At 38.7% G+C, this 18,339-nt stretch overlaps 1 protein-coding gene across 6 annotated transcripts in view; it reads left to right on the forward strand.

The window, feature by feature from the left end:
- LOC122790739 (solute carrier family 22 member 17-like) overlaps positions 1 to 18,339 on the forward strand; it is a 766,774-nt gene that overhangs the window by 234,610 nt on the left and 513,825 nt on the right. For 4 of the 6 annotated variants that reach the window (XM_044058330.1, XM_044058329.1, XM_044058331.1 and 1 more), the window contains 2 exons: positions 11,815 to 11,895; positions 12,663 to 12,778. The exons of 1 other annotated variant lie outside the window; for it this stretch is intronic. In XM_044058330.1, the coding sequence (XP_043914265.1) occupies positions 12,771 to 12,778 (8 nt within the window). In that variant the 5' untranslated portion in view covers positions 11,815 to 11,895; positions 12,663 to 12,770. The remainder of the gene's footprint in view (positions 1 to 11,814; positions 11,896 to 12,662; positions 12,779 to 18,339) is intronic. One more of the 6 variants, XM_044058333.1, reaches the window with a different exon arrangement.

Genomic DNA, 18,339 nt, shown 5'->3' on the forward strand with positions numbered 1-18,339 from the left:
TAGTACTTGAGTAGTTCTCCCAGTTAATGTTTGGGTAATTGAAATCAACCAATATCAGGGTGGTTGGTAGGACCTTTGTTTCCCAGTGTTTCCTGAAATGCGGAATGGGGGTCCTGGGACATGGTGGGTGATCTGTAGCAAGCTACAATTTGAATTGCAGTTTTGCCCATTGTTAGTTGCATGTGGATGATCTCTGAAGCATCGTGCTGTGCCACTAACCTGGAGGTGTTGGTATCCTTGATGAATATGAATACGTCCTGCTTTTCGTATTTCGGTGTGGGTTTTGTGGCCAAAATATATGGTATGAGTTGTAGCCTGGTAGTGCTGAGGTGCTCTCTGGAGCCTTAATCCAGGTTTCTGTTACTGCACATATATTGATTCTCTCTATACTGAGGAGTGCCTCGAGTGCATGCATTTTGAGATTTAGACTTCTGGCATTGAGTAGCATTACCCTCAGTTTTTTGTTACTTGTGCTATTTACGGCAGTGGGTTTGTCTTTTGAGCCTTGCCTAAAAAAGGCACTATGGGGGTGGCCAGAGCCTTGGCCAGTATTCGAAAGCCTAAGGATGACAGGTGCAAGCAGTCTCTAGCAAAGCAGAGTGGCTTGTCGAGCATGTCATCCCAGGCTGACAGACACTAGATCCCTTTGAATGACACCAGAAGCTTAGCCAATTGTTGAAATTGATGATATTTTTTTCTTTATACCATGGTATCATTTTTGGTGAGGGCAGGATGCTACTCAAGGTCAGGGTCATACCGGCCTTGGCTAAATGATCAGAGAGCTCTTCCATGTTTCTATTCTTGTAGTCAAGGGAGGTATGGCTCAGGTCATTCACAGCAACAGAGTCGTATTTGTACTTGTTCTGGAGTGACCTGAGTGCTTGTGTTATGGGGCGGATCCTGGCACCTGACAGGCAGCTAACAGTAACCTTCTCCTTGTTCAGCCTAGTGAGTGGGACGCCAGTGTGCCTGACTATAGAGTCACCTATTACTAGTGTGTTGGGAATGTCATTTTGCCTTAAGGGCTGTGATTGCATGGCACACTGATTTTGTGAAGTAGGTTTTTCATGGTTTGTGTTGGGGGGTGGAGGTTGCTTGGGTGTCTGCTTTGGAGGTCTCTGTTGCTTTTGCAGATTTTTATTTAGAGCCTCTGAGTATGTTTTCGGGTATTTGTGTGTTTTTAGCCAGTGCTGGTTCATTAGGTCTATGTGAGACTGGTGGTATGATGCAGGTAATTCCCTTCTCCTCTTGACTGTCTGGTCCAGTCTTGGGTTGAGAGAGCTTAGCCTCCAGTTTGGCTGTATAATTGCATCTCTCGCATGTATTAGTGTTTGTTGGTAGGAGGAGATGGTTGTCTCTGTACACGAGGCAGTTGTAACATTGCCTCAATGCCCAGATTCACCAGTTGAACCATAGAGTACACCTGAAACTGGCCTTTGGACATACCCGGATAGGTACAGTGAATTGTTTTACTGATTGGCTGGTAAGGTCAACTAGATAGCCTTGTCCTTCTCTACAGTATAGGGGGGTCTAGTGCTAAGGTTTATTAGTGTTTGCGATGAGTTTTGAGCCAAGTGCCAGGCTGAGAAGTGAAAGGTTTGAGTGCTTAAGTTGAAAGTTTGTCTAGTTCCAAGAGAAAATTTTATTTATTTATTTTACATTTGTTGACCGGGATATTTCGAATGGATGCATGTCCATTTTCAACGGAGGCCCGGGGAGAAAAGCTGCAAGGGTAAGCAGATACAGCATTACATAATACCAGCATTACATATTACAAGCAGACTATTTACGGTGATTACATAAGTAAGCAAGTTAAACAAGTTCCACAGGTTAGAGTTAATCCCGAGTGTAAGTCAGGATTAAATTAAATTACACAGTAAGATGGTTAACAGATTTTTACACATTCTAGAGAGAGTTAGCCAGGCTTGATACATTGACATAGCCAGTTAAGTGCCAAATGTTTGAGTCTAGTTTTAAATTGACCTAAGGTAGAAAGTAAGGTAATATCAGCTGGGAGAGAGTTCCAGGGTCTAACTACAGAGTTTGCAAAGAGAGAGTCACCGGCTGTGTTATTAATTTTTATTCAATAAAATTGAAGAGTAGACTTTGTGGAGCATGCAAAACCCCGCAAATGCGGGTTTTATAGCAGGGAAATTAAAGAAATAGAAATTAGCCCAAAATGGCCAATAAACTACTAATTTCTGGGCTGAAGCCACTCCTCCAGGGACAGATAGGCTGCTCAAAGCACCCCTCTCTCATAGGTGAACAGAGAATCTTCTATCCAAGTAAGGTATTGGCAGACACAGAAACTTGTAACACAACCCTGAATTCAGCATAAACCTGAAAACTGGACTATACTAGCTTAGAAAGGCGGGAAAACAGTTATAGTATCACAGCTCACAGACCTGACAAGGAAGAACAGACCAGATAAGGTAGTGTGAACCCCAGCATGTGAGCAGGCATTCCAGAAGCTTAAAGAAGCTTTGGGAGGACCCCTGTGTTAGCCAGGCCAGATTACAGCAAATAATTTGTTGTGCAGGTGGATGCTTCAAACCATGGCTTCAAACCAGATTTTTTCAGAGGGAGAAGAGCACCCAGAGGTTTATCTCAGTCATAGGCTCCAGCCCAGGGAGGAATGCTATGCAGCTGTAGAAAAGGAATGTCTAGCCATAGTGTGGACACTGCAGAAACTTCAGCCTTATCTGTATGGAAGGAAATTCACTGTTATGACAGATCACAACCCCCTAACATGGTTAAACAGAGCCAGCCAGCAAAATGCCAAGTTGCTAAGATGGAGCCTGGGGTTGCAAGCATACGATATGTCAATGCAGCACTGCAGTGGGATTAGCAGTGCCAATGCAGATATGATCTCAAGACAGGGAATGGGGTAAGGTATACTCGGATAGACCTAACTTTCTCAAGCAGCGTTTCTCAAGGGTCACTTGAAAAATTAGCTTGAGTTCTCCGGGGGGGGGGGGGTGAAGACTAGTAGAGATGGGTGAAGGCTGCCAGCCTAGTCAAATAGAATTTGGTACATAATTCTGTCATTTGCAAATATAAATGTTGAAATACAGGCTTGTTTTCTTCAATGAAAGAATATGCTGTGAAATGTTGAACTTAAAACAATGTAGCAACATTACCCTCTGCTGTAAAGAAAGCTAAGTCAAGCATTTCTTGTCTGTCCTTAGAAAATGAAATTATTTCATGACTGTCTTTGATGTTTACAATTCGCTGTGGTCGGGCTAGATGAAGGCTTCCTGCCTATTGTTTTAAGGCAAAAGTTAATGACCAGAATTTACATGTGGAATGTCCTTTATTGCTCTGGTTTCTGCCTAGGTGTAAAAGAATGGAAATGCAGTTTCTGTCAGCCTGGGAACACCAGGAAAGTGTAAAAAATGATGTAATGGGAATCGGGACTCCAATAGCAATTTAAACAGAGAGAATCAGAAGACATTAAGCATTTTTGTCTGACCATCCAACTCACAGCACTGCCTGCTGTCATATATAAGTTATCTTAGACTTGTATTTTCTTTTAGAAATAGCTAGGAACTAGAAAAATTAGACTATTTTTCTGTGATGTCAGAACTGTGCTACTGAATTATTTTAAGTATTTCTGAACTCTTGACTAACGCTGTGTAATAGAAAGTATTGTCTTGTGCTTTCAATTATTTATTATTAAATATTTTAAAACATTTTAACTGTGGCTGTGAGATAAGTTAAGCTCTTGAGTACTTGCATGCCTTTGGTAAAATAGTACAAAGCCAGTCTAATAGCTTTAGCCCTAAACTGTACTACCAATTGGATAATAATATTGCACAATAATAATTGGACACCCTTTTAAGGGCCTTTGAGTAGCTGATAAGTATTAGTGGGTGGTGGCAAGTGGAACTACTGTATAGTCTGGTAGAAAGGGGCACAGCTGGAGAAACTGTGCCAGCCTTCCCCAGGAGTGTCTGTGTGGTTGTATAAACTCTTCTCAAAGTGCATGCGTGTGGGTGTGTCAGCTACTTGGGCAGGGACACGAAGCACTAGTTGGACAGATAGGGTGCTAGAGGTTTTAGCTTGCCCACTAAGCTGAGATCTGGACCCTATAGCTGTGCCAGTGAAGAGTCTTATTGGGGACTTGGAGAGCAAGGGAGCGACCAGCCCCAGACTGACTGTGATCTCTGTGTGCTCTTAAGGGAAATTGCACTTTACTGTGTGTATTTATTATCCTTTCTTCATATATGAGATGCCCTCTGTGTAATATAGTGGTGAGGATTGAGGCTCCTTGACTGCTGGGCCAGGGCATGGGCGTCACATACACATTGGGTATTGAGTATCACGATGTAGTTGCTAGTAACAGTTTTTCCAAGTTTAGTGGGTACCAGACTGCATTTGTGTATGCTTTTTTTCACCCTCTGCAACTTGTTACTCTGCACTGATACTAATAGTAGCGCCAGTACCTTTTAAGAGCATATTGACATGTAGTGCCATAAATTTTGAGAGATTCTTTTGAAACAAACAGCACAGGCTTATAGAGGACATACTGGCTAATGGCAGTATAACTGACTGAAAGGCATACAGAAAGGAAAGCAGTGTAATATGCTGGTAAACAAGAACACAAGTGTGCAAAGATCGTGCTGATTAACATATTTCCTATGTTCATATGACTAAGTGGAAAATAGTATTGTTTAGGGAGCATGGAATGTAGTGGATATCTATGCAGGTGTTTATGTATGTTGGGTATGTGTATGTATGCATGTATATGTGTGTGTGTGTGTGTGTGTGTGTGTGTGTGTGTGTGTGTGTGTGTGTATGCATGGGAGTGCTTTAAATAGTTGAATGTTCCTAATATCACACTTCTGTAATGCTGTCAGAAATTATAAAACAATCGTATGAATGATTCTGCTGGCATTACTGTGTGGAAGGTCGCTGTAGAACAGGAAGGGAGGATTTGCTCTTAACAGCTGTTGTGGAATCTTGGAGAGAGTGTGTGTGTTTTTATATAATTTTATGTAATAAGTTGGCAAGGGATGTGGTTTGCCCCCCCACCCCCCGCAAACATTTTTTTAATTTATTTGTTTTACTTTTTGCAGATATTTTGACATTTTTAAATTCAATGTTTTGGTATTTTGAAGTACATCTATTTACATATGTCTATATATAATGTGTGTGTGTTGTATATGGATCCCTATCAGGTTAACAAACTTTCAAACTTTTGAAAGTCATATGGTGGGGACCATATGACTGAAGTTTTGGTACTTCGAATGGAGATTGCAGTACATCGTGGAATGGGAAATTTGCCTTTTTCTTCAATGTAGTGTGATCTCTGAGTTGGTATATTTAATATGGAAGGGGTGTGGGGGGTGCAGGGGGGCTCCATTTTCATCAAAGCTCATAGTACCATCTAAACAACTCAACTGTTAATCCGAATATTGCGAATCTTAAAAAGTCTGTGGTAGAATTTAAATAGATTTAAAATGTGACATATTTAGAATCTACTACAGACTTTTTAAGATTAACTATGCAGTATTTGAATGAACAGTTGAGTTTTTCCTCTCCTTCCAATTTTCCCTTCCCATTCAACTTTTTTCAGGATGTGGATGAGATGATGTGAAATTTTCAGCGGCTCAAACGCATGTGGGATTCTTACCCATTCAGCTCTGTCATGGATTTGTGAGTGCATCTTCTAAGTTTAATTTGCCCCATTTTCCTTCCCAGCCAATGGTACCCCCCGAGAGGTTCAGAATCGGATAAAACAAAGGTACTCTTATTCACTCTTTAGATATACCTGAACATTTCTTTTTAGATACCTCAGATCAGAGTGGGTCTAAAACACCAGATCTAAGAGATTTTTGGTTTGGTCCCGACGTTTTACCTTCCTTCCTTGAAAGCAGTGGTTTTGAGTACTGGGGAGGGGGGAGTCCCCGATTAAATCACTTTTCTCTTACATGGTACCCAGGGCATATGTTTGGATCCTACCCACTTGTACCACTTACAGCCGTTCAATTCTAAAGTATCAGTTAAGAGGCTGCAAACAGTTTTGATTAAAGGACTATCTAATTCAATTTCTAGAACCAAAATTGCTGATGCTCATCTTTAGTAGTCTCTCTCAAGCTACCCTATGGATGATATCTTGTTTTTCCATGAGGTTTATCTTGCATACTGCAGAAGGCGATTTTAGGGCTGCGGGTTCAAGCATTTCCATCAGGAGATATGCCTGGATGAGCCTCAGTGATTTTGTGCTGTGTTTCAAGTCTTCTTTCATTAGTACTACCTCTGACAGCTCTCTTTGGTTTGGCCCCACAGGTAAGGACGTAAAAACCCAATCTGCTGTGGGTACCCCTTTTTCTGTTCCTTTAATGTTTTTTTCCCAGTAATCAATTTGGAGGTCTAGGTTTGTGTTACAGGAAGTTTCAGAGTCCCTTACAGGACACACACGAAGATAGTTCGCCCCGAGGCACAGGAGGGAGTGATAATAGCTGAGATCCCCCAGTGTCAGAGGACTCCTGCAGTTCTGAGGGTCTAGACGTACTTCTGTTTAGACCCTGCCAGTGCTCCTGAAAGGAGACCTCTGTGCCTTTCTCTGCAGACAGACGGGAATCTCCTATCTCTACACCAGGAATCATGAGTGATCATAACAAAGGACCCTTCCTTGCAGAGAATCTTTTGCTGAGATTATATCATTCCCTGTTTCCCTTCCACCTCTGTTACTCAAGAAGCAGCTTAGAGTCATCCAAAAGTTTCTTCTAGACCAGTAGAATTCCTTAATGACTCAAGATTCTTCTGGTGCCGAAGTGAAATAGGATACTGGTGATCGATTTTAAGTCTCAATGTGTTGAAAAATTGGGTTCAACACACTAAGTCCTGATTAGTCTTGGTTTAGTCCAGTTTCCCCCTTCTGAGTAGGACATCTGGATGAGATCGTCTGACCTTCAGGATTAGTGCGATCACATAGAATGAATAGACAGTCCAGGAAGAAATTACATTTTGAGCCAGGAGCCAGTCATTACCAGTTAAGAGCCCATCCTTTTGGCTTAACCACAGCCCCAAGGGTATACACCAAGTGTATCACAGTACTGGCATCTCACTTAACTTTGCAAGGATCACACACATTTCCATTGTGGGATGAAGGGCTCGTTACCATTCCGACCAGGTTGTTACTAGTACAAATTTGAGATTAAGTGCGGTAGGCTAGTCCACAGTTTGGGATATCCATCATTAACAAGTCACAATCCTAACTGACCTACACGTTAAAGAGTTTATCGGAACAATTTTTCAACATGATGTCTATCCTGGCATCTGTGTCCCCTTAAAGAGTGCAAACAATAGGTCAGAAAATAATTGGTAATACCAAAATATCAGCAGGATTGATTCTGCAATTTTGGAGTCCATGTTAATGACAACAGTCCTACTTCCTAACCAAGAATAGATGCTACGAACACAATGATAAACTCTCTTTCAACCTGTGTCACTAAAGATAACTCAGGCAAAGGTTATCTTTCCAGGTGAATGCAGTCAAAACAACTGTGCTAGCCCATCATTTCTTCTTTCTACGCCCAAGCCCACAGTGACCATGGATGCTTCTCAGATGGAGTGGACATTTCCTGGGGAATACAGTCCAGGGCATTTGGAGGAGGCCAACTTACATATGCTGAAGGTGTGGCAATGACTATTTTTCTACCTACTGCTTTGTAATTGTAGCCCATTTTCTGAGGAAGTTCAATGTGATAGCTGTCACCTTGAGCATGTCCATCTTACTTCCTCACGGCTTTGTTTCAGCAACATAGTGATTGACATAATTTGTTTTGTTTATCTATTCATTTGTTTGTTTTGTTTATTCATTCACTTCTCATCAGGACAATGTTTCATTCTGTGCCCAGGCGTACAGACTTGAGGCAAATGAAATTGCATATTTAAATGGAGGAAACAGTTTATGCGAACTAAACATGTACAACAAGTTGTAAGAATATAAAATGTGATAGGCACTTACAGTGCATCTTAATAAAGATTAATTCAGAAAGCAGCCACATTGAAGAAGCCATCCTCACTGTACCTTACTGACATCTTTTTTTTTTCTGTACTCACCTTTGCTTTTAGATCTGTGTACAGAACTTTTGTCTCACCTGATGGGCATGATTCATCCACTCATCTCTAGCCTAAAAGTGACTGCATGTTTTTTCTCATATTGATAGTTGGGCAACCAATGCTTTCTTTTTCACCCTTCCATAACATTCTTTTACCTTCCCATAACAAGTCTGTATGAGGAATCTGTACAGAAATTTATGGAGAAGATTTTTTCTTTGTTGAGTAGAGCAGTATCAGGTAGTACCTTTCCCAGCTGAGATGCATTCTGTCCTTGAATTTCTAGCTAGTTTATTTTAAGAGGGTGCTAGTTTATCGAATGTTTACCTTTTCCTCTTGACCTTCCTCAAATTTCTATGTACATTTTCAGAATTCTTCTCTGGTGTCCTCTAAACTCTGCAAAGCATTTTTAATGGTTTTCTTCTACTTGGACCTCCTCACAAAGATCCCATACCACCATCGGATGTACAGTTGGTACGGCAAACTTTGGCACAGTCTTCTTTTTAAAACTACAGCTAAATGTAATCTAAAATTCTTACCTGGAACACTGTCCTTTTAGTTGCATTTACTTCCGTTGGATAATGTCAGAACTTCAGGCATTATTTTCTAAGTCCCCATCTTGTTTTTCCACGTGGATAGGGACACTTCACATACCGATGCTTCCTCCCTACTGAGGGCAGTGTCAGAATCCAGCATTAACCAACAAAATTAGCCTGCCATTATTTTTAGCCAGACTTTCCAAATAAAGGAGAGTATATGCTGCTCTTACTAGATTGTCATAGGTAATTGTGTTTCTACCTGCACAGAACTAACAATTTAGGAAGGCAGATCAATTCTTCCTTGACACAACACAAAATGGGCAAATTGGTCACAAGTGTAACTGTAACCAAACAGTTGACAAACTATATTTTATTTGTCTCCATTAAAATGAATCTCCCCCTAACAAACCAGTACAGGCTCTTTCAACTACACCAATGATCCCTTCCACTATATTCCAGTCTAGACTATGCATGGAGTCTAGTTATTGGACAACTACTTGGTCAAATCCTAATATATTTATCATTCATTACAAACTGGAGCCAGTCTCAAGAGAAGGAGAGACCTTTGCCTCAACCATACTCCAGGAATATTCTTCATTAAAATCTGTCAAGGAATTTAGATAGCTGGGGACTCTGTGCCATACGTTGAGGAAGAGTGAAAATGGACAACATCAGGTAAAGAAGTTATGTACATACAATCATATTCCATCTGTGTTGTCCATTTTCATTCTTCCTCAACTCCCCACCCTCCATTCCCCCCCCATTTATCACAAGTAAATTCTGGGGGAATGAAATTCGTGGTGCACTACATGTCCCATGTGTTGAACTCTAGTTATGACCATTCTTTATCGCCTTCATGTCAAGCTGCAAACAAGATCTGAGGGATGTTAGAGGTGGTGCATTATGGGTAAGAAAGGAGCTTAAGAGTTTGTTGGTGGACACGAGCTAGAATAATGGCCGAGTCAGATCTAAGTATTGGATCCACACCCACACGTTGAAGAAGAATGAAAATGGACAACACAGATGGAAAGTTAGGGTAAAGTACATGACCTCTTTTTTTTTTTTTTTTTTTTTTTTTTTTTACATTTCTGTCAACTGCTTTGATTTACAGTTTGGGACGTTAGTAGTAAGCAACACTGCATTGTTTGTATGTCTTTTAGTTTTAGTCATAGTTTGCACTGGCAAAGTACTGCCTTTTTTTATCAAGTTCTCCTTTAAGCTAAAGCAGACTGCTTGCTACAGGTCACTATCTCGCACCCTAATCACTCCAGCCTCGGCTATGAATGCTGGTATTGTATATACCACACACGGATCACTGAAAAGCTTCAGACCTGACTGCAGATGTAGTATCAGCATACCAAAATGGAATGCCAGTACTGCTAGTTATGTCCCCCGACACCTTGTTTCTGGGACAGCTGCCCCTTTCGCCTCATCCCAACTGTGCTTCTGTGTGAAGAGGTCTGAGTTATGGTGATAAATACAGGTTAAGTGGTGATAAGATATTTCCTACTGTGGCTCTGATGATGAATGTTTTTTTTTTTTGCAACACCCCTTTATTACTGACCTTTGTTAAGAAATAAATGTACACCTATATGAGCTATAGACACGTGTGTGTGTGTGTGTGTGTGTGTGTGTGTGTGTGTGTGTGTGTGTGTGTGTGTGTAATAATTATATTTAGATGGATTACTTTCACAAGATCAAAATACCACAACATCAAAATTCAAATAATGAAGACAAGAAGATAGTAAGCCTACATTAGCGAACATTTACAGTGCCAAAACTTGCAACATCGAAGCAAATATTGCACATGTCAGACAGTGTTCTTCTGAATGGAGATTGAGCTGCAGTCATAAGAACAGCTTCTCCATTTAAACATGGCATGTAAAACAAAAATGTAGTGCTCTCAATGCTTTTGAATAGAGGTCGCCACAGTACAGTGATGACTGGGAAAATTACCCTCTTCCCCACTGTGGTGCGATCTCGGAGTTGGTATATATGTAATTTGTGGGTGGTGTGGGGGGTGCAGGGTGGCTTGACCCCCTGCACAAGCATTGTAAAGTCTACATTTTTATTTTACATGCTGTGTTTAAATGGAGAAGCTGTTCTTATGACTGCAACACTATCTCCATTCAGAAGAGTGCTGTCTGACATGCACAACAGCTGCTTCGATGTTACAAGTTTCAGCATTGTAAACGGTCACTGTTGTGGGCTTATGATCTTCTTGTCTCAATTATTTAAATTTCAGTGTTGTGTTATTTCTATTTTGTGAAAGTAATCCTTATATACATTTGTGCGAGTGTGTGTGTATACACAGTCAAAGATAAAATACATGTCTGTGCAAGCATGCAGACATCACTCAGACTGACATATCTACACACATAATGCTTCTTCTCTGCTGCAAATCACAAAGCATATTTATATCCACATTGTGAGTTCACCACACCTTCTCACACAGTGGAGGAGAAGCAGTTTGGTTTTCTGGAGCTGCTTCTGCCTTTTCCGCATGGCACCATTTACACGGCTTATGGAGGCTCCTCAGCAAGTTTAGGAAGTGTGCCGCAGTATTGTACAGTCGCTACAAATAAAAAAAGTTATAAGAAATTCCATTTTGATTTTCTCTTTTTCCCAACAGCTGAATGTACGAGGTAGCCAAAATTTTCTAGAGTCATGGTTAAAATAATAATTTGGATGTGTGGTTTAAATTGATTCTAGCGTATTAACATCAGTTTAAAAGATTTCATTAAGTTAGTCCAGAAAACCTAGGGAATGCAGAAGTTGTTAACTAGTGCATGCTAAGTAAACCTTTTTAAAATTCCTGTTAAATTTCACTAGTACATTTCATCTCCTATTTCAGGTCATTAGGTCAGTACTTATTCCTTTTCATCTCTGCCTTGGTATGTAGAGGAGCTTAGCTTACTTTTAATTGCAAGTGTTAAGAAAAACAGTGAGGTAATCACTGCTGATAAGGAAAGGGAAGAGTAAAGCAAGTCAAATTTTGTTTTTGTAAGTGACTATATTGTTTTTACCTCTGGTAGTTTTGATACTTGTTGAATTAAATTACATTTCTCAGCATGAAGCTATTTTCCCCACTAGCATCTCTGGCAGCATATTTTCTGTCGGTTACACGTCTTGCTTGTAAATAATAAAGCAACAGAACATCATCCATTTCATTTGTTAGTTTTATTAATATGGTGTCATTTTCATGCAGGTGTCTGGCACATCCTAACACAAATTCAAGTGCAAAAGACCATGTGTAACTGGGTTGTTACCATTACAAACACTTAGATGCGTAAGTAAATATTTTTAATATAGTTTTATCAAGATTGCACTTGAAGAAATGCTTACTTTTGTTTATAATTAACTCAGTAATGAGTACTTTCTTTGTGTTTGTAACCAAACATAATAAGGATAATATGTTGTTTTTTTTTTCAGTCTTGTGCATTTACCTGACAAGAAGTACCTTCATACTCACATTTCTTCTTTTGATGTTACAGCTTTGTTTCTTAAAGTGATTTAATCATGACGCGTACATCGCAGCACCTACTGAGTCAAGTATAATAATGCATTTGCATTTTTTAGTATAGAAATTAGTATTTTTTTTTTTAAACATTTGTAAACTTTTAGTAAACAAAGGACAAAATAAATTTAGTGTAGTCCATCTTGATGTCACTGTAGGCAAGGAGAATATTCTTTTCATAGACTTTAATGGGTGCACCTCTGTGCATTGCATGAATGTCAGTGCACCCATTAAAGTCTGTGGACACGTCACACTTTCACTACCATGATGTCACTGAGGTTAAAGTTCATTTTAAGTTCAGTGACATGATCATAGGGAAAACGCTCTTAGAAAAAGTTGTTCCACCAGCAAAAGCAGCTGCAAAGTATGGTTTTATGTGAAGAAGAGCTCAAAAGTAATTTACCCCCCCTTACAGCTTGTATTGAGAAAAGAGCAGATGAGTTATGTTCACCAGTCCATCGCTTTGTGTTTTGCTTTTTAGTTACGGATCAACCAGTTTGTAGAAACTGTCAAATTATGCTATGCCATATTTTTGACAGGTATGGAGAATAAATGAATGAGACCAGGTTTCTTCAGTTATGTCCAAACAGAATGTGTGGAAAGAATACACTATAGAAATTTGAGCCACGGATATGCCATGACAACAGATGGAAAGGTGAAGTATACATTAACAGTAATAAATTTTAAAATATTTCTCTTAATGTGTCTGATTGTTAAATGGGTAGGTCCATTGGCTTATCTCATATCCTTGTAAGACACATCTTCACTTAGAAGGGAATAGTGTATTATTTGTTTATGGTACTCAGTTGGCAGGTTTTGGAGCTGGAGTATATACGGAAAGCAGTAGGACAAGTTATGCATTCCAGCAGTGACAAAAGTTCAGGGAAGTAGCAGTTTGCCAGTAAGATTGACCCAAGCTGGGTACATCGTACTTCACAGATTATTTCAGTGTAGTGCTGAAACAGAATAAACAAGTGTGCAGCTCTTTCATAATATATAACAGAACCCTTCTCATGCACACAAAGCATATGTGCAGGTGGCACAGTATTAAGCATATGTGCCTTTTAAGATAAGAAGCACATTGCTGTTCCTGTAGTTACAAAAGTGAGCAGGCCACCCAGTTTTCAAGCTGATTTTACACATAGGAACCATACAATACATATATGAAGTTGGATGTATGGCCTCACAGCACAGATGACCCGGCCTGAAATCTTTCTTATTTATTATTATACTTAAAATCATTTGTATTATGACTAGGCAAGACCTAATGAGTCATTAACCCCCTTTTAAGAACCAACTTTGAGCATCCTTCGTAGTACAGTAGACTCCCTCTTATCCTTCCCCTCTTCAGCTGGTCTCCTCCTGTAACCACCAAAAGCCAGCAGGATAGTATCACCATTTATTGTGAGGCAACAAAAGGACAAAAAATGTCCTAATTCGAAAAACTCATACTAGTTTCGGCACCAGCCTTCATCAGTGAGTCAAAATCTTCCAAAAATACATGGTCAACATTTGTTTAAATCTGTGAACAAACCAATGGTAGTATAGACATTTGCATAAAGCACTCAATTCAAATTTAAAGCAACATTGCACTGTGAAATGGGGAAAATCATATATATCCCCATACAATATCAAAGTATACAAAATATGGTTCTAGTGACAAACCAAATTGACATGAAACAAAAAGTAACATGTTGTTGACATATATTATGATGTTAAATTACAAACAAAAAAAATATATAAATAACAAAAATAAAAATAACATATACATAATTTATAAATGGTCATTAAGACCTGGGGGAAAAAGGGCTCCTAAATGTGTTATCCAATATCTCTCCTTGTGGCTCAAGATACCTTGCCAACCTATCTGGTTTTGTCTATTCCCTGTAATTTTATCAATGATTGTAAACATAAACTGGGCAGTGGGATGTTTGACTGTATGTAAATATAAAGCATTAGATGTCTTATGATTCCGTATGTCGCTACGATGTTCCCCAATTCTAATGCGTAATGAACGTGAAGTCTTGCCAACATAGAAGGATTTACATTGGCATGTGGCCAAATAGATGACCCAGCTAGTGGAACAATTACCAAACACTTTGATGTCATACACTTTGCTAGTATTAGAGCTTGTAAATTGTTTCAACTGGTTAACATGAGCACAGGAAACACAATGTCCACATTTGAATGTTTCCGAGGGTTTGGTGTTTGCTTCAGTTGGTTTTCCTTGCTGTTGGCGTATGGTGTCACCGTCGGTAGGAGAGGACTCCTGCCTTGAGGCTTCTGCATATTTCTGGTCTAACGTTATTTTGACCTGAAGAATTCAGGTTTCTTTGGAAACCATTGTGTTTTTTTGTGAACAAACCAATTGGGACATTTTTGAGCTACTTGCACTTGTATGCGGTATGGTATCTCTGTCGGTGCTGAGATGGAACGGCTCTAAAGGTACTGTTTAGTTCTGGGGGTCATTTACATTTGGTTTAAGAATGAAGATAAATCGATCAATCTAATTTATGCCCTAAGTTTAGGGTGTGGTGCTTAGCTGCATACAGAGTTGTGTGAGGGACTATTGGGCCTCTATTCGAGGGTCCGCCATTTTCCACCGTATCCTGTCTGTATATTTGTTTGATTGCTTGTCATCTATCTTCTAAATATATTAAAATCCGGATTAGTGGAAACGGAACAACAGTATAGACTTTCTATTTTTGGCTGGACTCCGTCGAACTTTGTGCTTTTTTAGGCTCACGAGTTTGGTTCAAATATTTTTTGTCTTTTTTATTTACCATGTTTACCACGTTCGGGCTGGACTCCATTTTGGGACGTTTTATTTAACTTGACTTCTGTACCTTCCTAATATTGGGACTTGAAACAACAAAAGATATCACAAGGATTTATGGCTCATGAGACTTTTCACCAAATTATGTGTTTGGGACTTCAAGTACATGTTTTGTTTTTTTCCAACAACTTTATAATAACTATGTACATGTATTTAATGTTCTAACTGAGATTTCATTTAGCGATGATTGTTATTTTACTACGTTTGTGAAATATATAGTTTAGGGAAACAGTTTTTCTTAACGGAGTTGTATTTGGTTCTAGCTTATGGTGAGGGTTACATCGCATTACAACAAAATTAAGGGTACGGACTAATGTCCGACATTATTCTTGGTTAAACTGGCCATATATATAATTTTGGGACGTTTTATTTAATTGACTTCCTTATTCTCCTAACCTTGGGACTAGAAATAACAGAAGACATCATAGGGACATATGGCTTATGAGACATTTTATTTAATTATGTGTTTGGGACTCTAAATACATGTGTTGTGTTTTTTTAACAACCTCACAGTGATTATGTATAGGTATTGAATGTTCTAAACCATATTCTATTTAGCGATGTTTGCTATTTACCACGATTGTGAATCATTGTTTAGGGAAACTGTTTTTTAAATACAGTGGTATTTGTTTCCAGCTGATTTTGAGGGTTATATTGCCCTACAACTAGATTAGGGTACGGATCAAAGCCCATTTTTCTTAGTTAAACTGGCCATTTATATCATTGGCGATTTATAAGTCATAAAGTTTGTTGGGATTTGGAGTCTTAACAACATTTGGAAAACAAACTACTTGATGGTTCTAGAATAACACTATGATTTTTGTATCAAGTCAATCCTGGTTGAACAATCTTCCACAAATTGTGACTGTGGCCTTATGATCTTTTTTGAATTTTTTCTACTCAATATTATAGTGCATTTATAAGAAGTTTCACACTATGGTGGTTTTGCCTATATATAGACAGGAGTCTTACATCAGGTATATTTGGTTTTGAAGAACATACATAGTGCTAGGATATTAAATTCTATATACAATTTAGAACAAAATAGGTTTCATTTAGTGGTTACACCATGTCATGGGTATTCAAAAGTCAATATTTTGAACTAAATTTTGACTAAAACACATTCTATTTTTATATGTATTGTGGTTAAACAAGTTTTTTGTATACACAGTACAATTTTCTGGTGAACAATGGTTAAGCCCTAATGATAACCTGTCTAGCATATTGTTTATAGGCTATATTTGTATTACAGATGATTTAATATTTGAACTATACATGGTTGACAGGCTTAAGATGTTTATATGACTCGTCAAGTGGTCAACAATATACACAATATATATATATTGCATTTTATTAATGCTCATAGGACAACATTTGATCCAGGTTTTTACCAAGGTTTCTAACAAATCTAGCAATTGTCATACCTCATTGGTGTCATTCCATGACATGTAATGGTTGTATAATAGCAGTTGTCTATTATTGGCTGATTCTTCAGATATATATTTTCAGTGTCTTACTGATTTGAAATTGATCTGAGTGGCAGTTGGACATCTTAGTTTTGCTGATACTGTTTAGTGGGTCATTCTGGTCCTGCCCCTATCTATCATTTTTATGGTTCTTGCCATCCCTTGTAACATCATTTATTTTTTGTTTGTTCCTTGGATAATTGTAATTTGACATGGATTTAGACAAGATCTTGGAGGGGTTGTGTGCTGATAGGGAGGACTTGGCCATTTTTGGTGTTAACCAAGCCCCAAGCAGCAACCCCACTCAGCCTGTTACAAATCCCACAGATAATTGTGAGTTCTGTTTTCGGGATTTGGAAAAAGGTCTGAAAGGACTGAGAGCCAATATTTGGCATCTTCGTCTATTCAAAGCCTATTTACATCAAAACATTGCACCTAGGGGACTACGGATAAAATTGCACCCATTTGTAAGCAGATCTGAAGAGAGGCTTAATGAAGAATGGGATGCGGCACTTAAAGAAGGATCCATGGTATTTGTGAAGATTCTGGCTTCTTATTATGAAAGAACAATAAATATATGTCTTTCTGAAGTCAAAAATCTAGCAAATATATGTAAAAAATATGAATCAAGTCCCAAATATTTTGAATATGTAGACAAGTTGTCCAAGGAACTAACATCATATGACAAAATTATCAAGGAAAGAAAAATAAAAAAGTTTAAAAGGGATAGCAATAACTATGAAAGGGGACATCCGTTTCAAGTGCAACGATCTGTGAGGTTTCAAGACAATGTTCCTACTATGGGCAGAGGCAGGTCCAGAAAAAGGCCCAGATCTATATTAAAAAACAGAGACCACTTTCAGACCAGTACCTCAGGGGAGGAGTCATCCAATACCGACGGTGAATATGCCAATACTGACAATTCTCCACTCAAAAAGAAAACCAATACACATTACCCTTTAGACATGGTAGGAAATCCAGAGGGGGGAGGAAACATAGAAACAAACACATCTATAGATTCAATGACAGGACTGATTCAAGCACTACTCAAGTAGACACACAAGTTTATGAAAATGTGTTGAATTTATCGGATTATGTTTTAACATCAGAACAAAAACAAATTCTTAATAAAGGGTTAAACTTTGTTCCCAGTTTCTTTTGTGATGAATACCAAACCTCATTAGATGTTATTGATTTTTGTCGTAGACTAAATCTTAAACTGTTTTTTTCAGAACAGGATAGTTCTAATGTTCAAAGATCTACTGATTTCACCTTCCACAAATCAACATTCCAGCCACCTATGAATAAGAATGTAGCGATATTTCAACAAGCGGTGCTAAAGGATTTACATTTTCCTCTTTTTGAGGTTGCTACTGGTAGGGACAATATCAGTTCTAATGAAAGAGTGGCTTTGTCTGAACTTAGAAATAATCGCAACATAGCAATAGTTCAAGCTGACAAAGGGGGTGCAGAGGTAATCTTAAACATGGACTTTTACATAAATGAGGGTTTACGACAACTATCTGACAAACAATGCTATATGAAAATGGACATTGATCCAACCATGACTTTCAAAAAAGAAATTGATGTCTTTTTACAATCTGCATTTGAGGAAGGTATACTCACTAATAAAATGGTTCAACATCTACAGGTTAAGGAACCGGCTAGACAAATTTTGTATCTTTTGCCCAAAATACACAAATCCCTTACACATCCACCAGGTAGGCCTATAGTTTCTGGTCATGGTTCTCTCACAGAACCCCTGTCTGCTTTTCTAACCCAATATTTAAAACCACTATTGACCTTGGTGAGAGCAAGAATTCAAGATACCACACAATTTTTGCAAATAATTGAGGATTGTCAACTAGAACCCCATTGGATAATGTGCACTCTGGATGTTAAATCCCTCTATAC

This window comes from Protopterus annectens, chromosome 16.part0 (assembly GCF_019279795.1).
Source record: "Protopterus annectens isolate FY-2018-M chromosome 16.part0, PAN1.0, whole genome shotgun sequence".
Lineage (NCBI taxonomy): Eukaryota > Metazoa > Chordata > Ceratodontiformes > Protopteridae > Protopterus > Protopterus annectens.